This window comes from Micropterus dolomieu, linkage group LG15 (genome assembly GCF_021292245.1).
Source record: "Micropterus dolomieu isolate WLL.071019.BEF.003 ecotype Adirondacks linkage group LG15, ASM2129224v1, whole genome shotgun sequence".
Lineage (NCBI taxonomy): Eukaryota > Metazoa > Chordata > Actinopteri > Centrarchiformes > Centrarchidae > Micropterus > Micropterus dolomieu.
This window is the reverse complement of record NC_060164.1, coordinates 18,312,862-18,319,962: the sequence shown is the minus strand read 5'-3', so window position 1 is coordinate 18,319,962 and position 7,101 is coordinate 18,312,862. Positions and strand designations below refer to the sequence as shown.

The 7,101-nt window shown below is 40.8% G+C and overlaps 1 protein-coding gene across 1 annotated transcript in view; it reads left to right on the top strand.

The window, feature by feature from the left end:
• pibf1 (progesterone immunomodulatory binding factor 1) overlaps positions 1-7,101 on the top strand; it is a 27,970-nt gene that overhangs the window by 10,947 nt on the left and 9,922 nt on the right. Inside the window, exon 11 of the mRNA XM_046069993.1 lies at positions 5,774-5,939. Within this exon, the coding sequence (XP_045925949.1) occupies positions 5,774-5,939 (166 nt within the window). The remainder of the gene's footprint in view (positions 1-5,773; positions 5,940-7,101) is intronic.

Here is a 7,101-nt window from a genome sequence, read left to right as displayed (position 1 = left end):
CCGCGAGCTCTCTTCTGAGTTATGTGCATGCTTTTTACCCGAGCGGACACAGTGGGGAGAGCAGAGAGAGAGGGGAGGTAGTGAGTTGTGGGGCAGTTGCGTTGGACAGCGCCAGAAACCGTAATGAAAAGAACAGAAAGTTGTGAACACTTGTCATAATTCGGGAGAAATGTGACCCATGAGAGGACAATAAAAAACGTCTCCCGTGAGCTAACGGAGCTAACCTCTGTTGCTCCTTGTTAACTTCTGTAGCCTGCAACAGCGTGCTGCGTGTGACGTTCAGGCCGCGGACAGTTCACACTGGAGTCTGATATGGGACACATTTAAGCAATAATGTGAACTGTCAAACAAAAATAATCGAATCTGGGAATTGAGCATTAAGGCCTGCAGTCTGAACGTAGCCTTTGAGACTAGCTGAGCATTGTTTGAATGCCACACTTACACAGCATGGAGCAAGATGCTGAATTTGCTAAATTCCTGTCTAGAAGAAAATGTAAGGCATTAGGGACGTAAAATCCGGAGTCTTAAATAATATTAATATTCCCCTACCATGTAATGTAAATGCTGTCTGCTTTGTGTATCCACAGAGCTACGAAGAGGAGCGGCGGCTACGTACTGAGCTGGAGTTGAGGAGCCAGAGACTGACCCTGGAACTTGCCGATACCAAGCAGCTGATCCAAGAAGGAGACTATCGCAGGGACAACTACCCAAACATCAAACGGTGTGTGTGTGTGTGTGTGTGACAGAACGAGAGAGGTGACTCCTCAATACATCTGCTCATTTGATGCAGAGGGGTCATCCAACTACCTTTGACTCCTTTGAAGGCTACGGTACAGTTTCGTAGGCTGTGTGCTTTGAAGGAGGCCGGGCTTGAAATGGGACCCAGCTAACATCTCCAGAAATATAATGTTATACTGTAGAAATGAATGTAGTTGACAGACGTTACGTCTGACAAACTGCACCCTACTTTCCCTTAAACAGTCATGTTCTGAAATCTACAGCATAACCCAATGTATTTTTCTATTTTATTAAATTCCATCTAAAAAAAACACATTATTGGCTAAGATAAACATGTATATTAAACTGTACTGCATTATATTGCATAGCATTATACATGACTTTTCTTTGTTTTGATATTGACATTATATATTGGCTATCAGCCGCCTTGAGTATTATTTTAATGTTTTGGGGAGCAGTGTTTTACTAAGGTATATTGTTTAGGGATTGGGATTTGCAGTTTTATTTTTTATGAAAACAACAAATGGAATGTAATTAATTCTAGTTTTCCCCTATTATAATTGAAATCAAATCTATATTAACCTTTTACGCTGTGGTTTCTAGTGAGCGTGACCACTTTGAAGCAGAACTGAAGGAGTTAACGAAGAGATTTGAGACACTAGACCTGACTCACACTGCGCTGACCAGAGAAAGGAACACACTCAGCAAAGAGGTGCTTCCCAAATACCTACGCACACACTGTATTTTGTATTTATAATACTTATTGAAGCCTCTTTTGGTATACTGTGTTCTTTAACAGTTTTCATTGTTCTGTTATTGCCCCCCAGGTGGCGACATTGCAACAGTCAGTGACTCTCCTTCAGAAGGACAAGGAGTACCTATACAGGCAGAACATGGAGCTTAGTGTCCGCTGTGCACATGAAGAAGACCGCCTGGAGAGGCTGCAGGTCCATACAGTTACTAGGATGCTCATTGAATACTAAAAGCATTCACTAATCACTTCTTGCTTCTGTGTTTCAGGTACAATTAGAAGACACTAAAAAGGCACGAGAGGACGCCTATGAAAAATATGTAGCATCCAGGTTAGGCTCTGCCGTTTTACACCAACCACCAGCAGCCAATATTCTAGTGTTTTTAATATAGAGGACGAACGCTTTGCCAAAGAATATCAGTCTCTCACCAAACAGTGGCCAGTAAGCATTTTGACATTGAGGGTTTCATCTGCAAGCAGTATTATTATCCAGTCCACCTCACCATGAAGAAAGCCTCTATGGAAAACGATGTTTCAATAATTTATTCTGTTCATATTCTTCTTTCATCTTCTTCCCGCTACAGAGACCGCTATAAGTCAGAGTACGAGACCAAGTTGAGAGAGGAGTTGGAGAACATCAGGCTGAAAACCAGTCAGGAGATAGACAACCTGCAGAGAACCTCCAGGGAGATGTATGAGAGGGAGAACAGGTATCAGTCTTTTTCATGTAACTCTTGAGAAACTGTATGTTGGTTAAAAAACTACGGGCAAATATCAGGGGTGCTGTTCTAACCAGAGGAAGTTATACATTTTATTATCATGTCATGTATTATTTACACTGGTGTTGTTAGTCTAAAGAGCAGAAGTAATTTCATGACATTCACTCTCACTAATCAAGCACAAGTGTAGCCTGTGATGTTGTCCTGGCTTTACATGCTGTTGTGCTTCACTGTCAGTGAATCGTGAAGAGAGGAAGAGCTATCACCACAGATACTTCACAGTAGCATTAAAGTAAAAGGAAGCGTGTGTGTGTGTGTGTGTGTGTGTGTGTGTGTGTGTGTGTGTGTGTGTGTGAGAACAGGAACTTGCGTGAGGCCAGAGACAATGCGGTACTGGAGAAGGACAGAGCAGTGGTTGCTGAGAGAGACACTCAGTCCAGATATGACCAACTGCTGGAACAGTGAGTTTTATCATCCATCACACACATGAAGATTTGATACAGGTGTCCATACAGTCCTTTTTTGATATAATATACATCTATAACATCGACAGATAAGTACATTGTTTTATGTTTTATTTATTTCTTTTTCTGCTTTTTCATCTATGACTACAAGACACACTTTCTCACTCACGTCTAGCGCTATATAGCCATGCAGATAGTTTGATTTGGAACTTCCCCTTAGGACAACTGTTAAACTGTCAAGTAAACTCGGGCCAGATGCTGCAGTTTATGTTATCGAGGTTAACCACATCATATTTCGAAGTAATTCCTCGTGTTTTAGGCTCGTTGTGTGTAGGTGGCCAAAGCCTAGACTAGTGTGATTTATAAAGCAGGTATCACTGCTGTGCTTATTAGTGACTTAGTCCTAAATTTGTTTATTATTACAAGATAATCTGAATTTCTCGGCATTTCCCTGAAAGCTCTGAGCTGGTTCTTGATCTGATGTGTGAGCCAGTCTGTCATTAGCACATGTTGTGGGTGCGGCAAGACTTTGGTGGCTGTGGTCTGTCTTACTAAAGATCACATGAATGCTTTGCTATAACTTGAAGGGTCAGAACGTCACATGGAAGAGTTCACTGAAGGTCAGTTTAGTACCAACTGGTGTCAAGGGTGAAATATATTCAGTGCAGGTTGCGCAAAGTGAAAGACAGGATACTATATAGTACTGAAGACAGAAAATCTCCTTAAACTGTGGCTAATGATTTTAAATAGCTTCTTTAGACTTTATTCAATGTTTTTCTTTTTTCCTGACAAAGCTTTTGCATTTCCAAAGTGAGCTAAAGTTTTTTGTGGAATCTAATGTTTGGCCTTTTTTTCCCCTTTAGTTGTTGCTTTTTTAGTAATTTCCCATTTCCAAACGTACTCTTTGTGATTTGTGTCCAAGTTGCTAGTCCCCATCTCTGCTCCAGACAACAATGCCCATCTCAGTATAGCCTCAAAAGGTGCCTCCGGGTCATGGCTTTGGAGGAAGTTTCAAATGCATAGAATTGCAACAGATATATTGTGAGCCCTGCTGCACGCATGTGCACGAACACACATACTTTAAGCCTGAGTTTTTTCATTTTGTAGGAGGTTTTTCAGTCTGCCTCCTAAATAGCCAATCTTTGTTTTTGTGCTATATTTCTGCTGCATACAAACATAATTATATACATGTCTGTCTTGTATGAACTAGAGATTTTGGTCACACACACATTTTTGATTCATGTTTTTAAGTATTGAAAGGAAAGGAATTATGGACAGAAACATGTCTTAATTTACATTCATGTAAATGTAAGATTTTGTTATTTTAAACTTAGTTTTACAATATTGTATCTGCAAAAGGCTGACCAAGACACACGCAGCAGCAGCGGCAGCGGCTGCAGCGGCTGCAGCAGCGGTAGTGTCCCTGTCCTGGTTTACTACTACATGCCAGTCATTTCTTCAGATCCAAACCACCAGCTGTTGGTCTTTCCATACACACTCACACACGCATACTTCCCTCTCCCTTGCACTCTCTCTCTCTCTCTCTCTCTCTACTGCGATCACATTCCCTCTCTGCATCGCAATGCAAGCCAGCGACGACAGATGCTAGCCACAAGCCCTTAACCCCTAACCCCACGCATGCCCCTATTTTTGGGGCAAAGAATGAAGTGGACCAACTTGAAATGGCGTCAGATGATTGTTGTATAGGGGGGCCAGCTTGGATCTCAGCACTCTATTTCATGCTGGCTAATATAGGCCAGTTAACTTGTCCAAATCAAAGACAAAGTATTGAGTACAGTTTTCCATTTTCACCTCTCTAGCAGACCTAAACTTCTTATGACAAAATTGCCTGAGGGATCCCCAAAGTCAGGTGCTCTTAATGTCTCCAGCTGTAAATATTGCTATTTAAATTGGCATTTGAAAAGATAGAGAAATACCATGACTGAACGCACTCCTCTGGAAAAGTAAATTACATATTTTAAGTAACATTTTGCTTCTTCCCTTCTAGATTGCAGCCGCCATTAATTAAAGAAGGCATAAAATGTCGACCAAGTGTACATGTCTGTCACTGTGAGCACACAGCTCAGGCCTGCGCTCTATGGATGATGAAATCCTATCAGGTCAGCTGTAATCGAGAGTTATTAATATTATCCAGCCAACGTCCATGGTTTGATAGAGTCTGTGTGTGCATGCTTGAAGGCGCACTGGGCTCGGAAACCTTTTCCCTGTCCTTGTTTTATTTATACGACTGCAGCAAATGATTATTTTAATTTTCTTATATATACAATATATATCTTTCAAAATCTAAAATCGCATTGGGCATGTATACAAAATACATTAACACAACAGTGGTTATTTTGAAATTGTTTAATCAAAATTATTGCTAGGGACAATTCAGTAGTCGCCGCACATATGTATACATGTGGATACAGGGACACATCCCTACCTAATTCTAAGCCCTGCTTAGATGTGAGTGAACTTACCCATCCACGCGAATGTACAGTATGTTACAAGTCTTTGCCTTTATGCAGAGTTGTGTCATCTGAAAACTGAAGAATTTGTGCTGTTCTTCTTTCCTAATTACTGAACACCTTTCTCTAGCTGCCAACTACTAAGATCAAACAAGACCAAACATTGCTGCGAGAGCCATTGAGAAATACTTGAATCAAATAATTAAAGACTTGGCTTTCCTGCTTGGTGACTTAGCATAATACTGTGGAGTAGTTGCCAAGCTGTTAGGTGCCACAGAACAGTTTGAACACAACAACGCAATGTACAAATTGTTCGTTGCGTAAAGCACACCAAATAGCTACTTCCTTCACAATTTTCAAAAAATTTTATCGTGCAAAGTATTGCACAATAATTAACAAATGTAATTGTGTCTATATAGAGGAAGACATTGCAACATTTGTATGAAACCTCTAGGCATGTCTGAGCTTAACACAATTTACCCTCTGTCTGTGATGAAGCTGCTTCATTATCTACACATGTCCACATAATCTGTCTCCACCAAAACACATGATCTCACTTTTTTTTAACACACCTACTCGCAATCATATTTACGAGTCTATGATCTGCCCTGCGTGTCTCCCTCTATGCAGGTTTCGTCAGCTCCAACTTGGCACTGAGAGCCGGGTAGCAGAACTGTCCAACCAAACCAAGCTGCACTCCTTCGAAGCTGAGCGCGCTCAGATGGTCAAGGAAGAGACGGCTAAGGCCCTGGCCCAGTGCCAGGTGGAGTGCGAGAAACAGCAGAAGAAACTGGAGGTACTGTAAACATAAAGACAAAAAGGAGGCAATACAGGAATGTACCCAGTGACTAGTCTATCATAGTGCAGTGAAAGTTTCTGCTGTCGTGTTTCTGCTGTGCTGTTTCTGCAGGTTTGATTTCAGCCAATTAAAGTTACTTCTTTATTTGAAGTTTAGACAATCAAAGGTAGTTGGTTTCAGAGTTCTTAAATAATAAAAAAAAAACACTTGCGAACAAAAACAATTTAGGTGCATATGCCATTAACAGATTCAGATAGATTTGTTTCATTATCAACATTTTTAACAGTAAGCAATAATCAAATAACTGGAAAACCATTCAGTTTCAACATTTGCATTTAATATAGGTCTTCAGTCATGCTCAGTCATGGCCCATTTATTTATTAGACATAGTGATGCAATATTGTGAATAGCAATTTCTTTTTACGTGTTTTGCGAAGGACATTTGTGTGAATGATTATAGTCACTTACTTATTCTTCCTAGCATTTTTTAATCGGGCTCAGTGCCTGCTGTGGAAGATTGGGGTTCATTCATCACAGAGGATAATACCCACTTGAAACTTTGAGTTTGAGTGTTTCTTAAATGAGAGTTTCAAGATTCTACACTACTTCTCATTAACACTGTGTAAGCTAGAGGAAAGACAGTAAAGTTCTCTGACGTAATTGCTGACGTAATCTGCACTCTGCGCATGCGTTGGCGTCTGTAGCCACCTGTCGGAAGCTCCGTCTTGAACCGGACTCTTATCCAGTTTTAATCCACTTTTTTCGTTACATTTTTTTTATATCCTTTTATTTAACTTAACTTTATTTAAGTTTTACGTGGGTTAAGGATTTTAGTCATCCGACATGGATTTTAAGATAGATGACCGTAAAAACGCGATCAACGCTACTGATCGCAACAAAGCTCCGGTGACTATGCAAGCCGAGATAACTCTGCCCCATGAGGACTGCTCACTCCTTAAGAAAGCGAACAAGAAGATTGCTGACCTTATGGAAGACATCCGACGACTTTCAGAGGAACTCAAAGAGAAAGATTCCCTGCTGACTGGCTTTATGGATGTAGCTTCAGTACAAGCCAAACAGATTGTTTCTCTTAGCGCAACCGCTAACATCCAGGACACCGTGTTTTGGGACCCCTCTAGTCTTCCCAGGCTTTCATCCT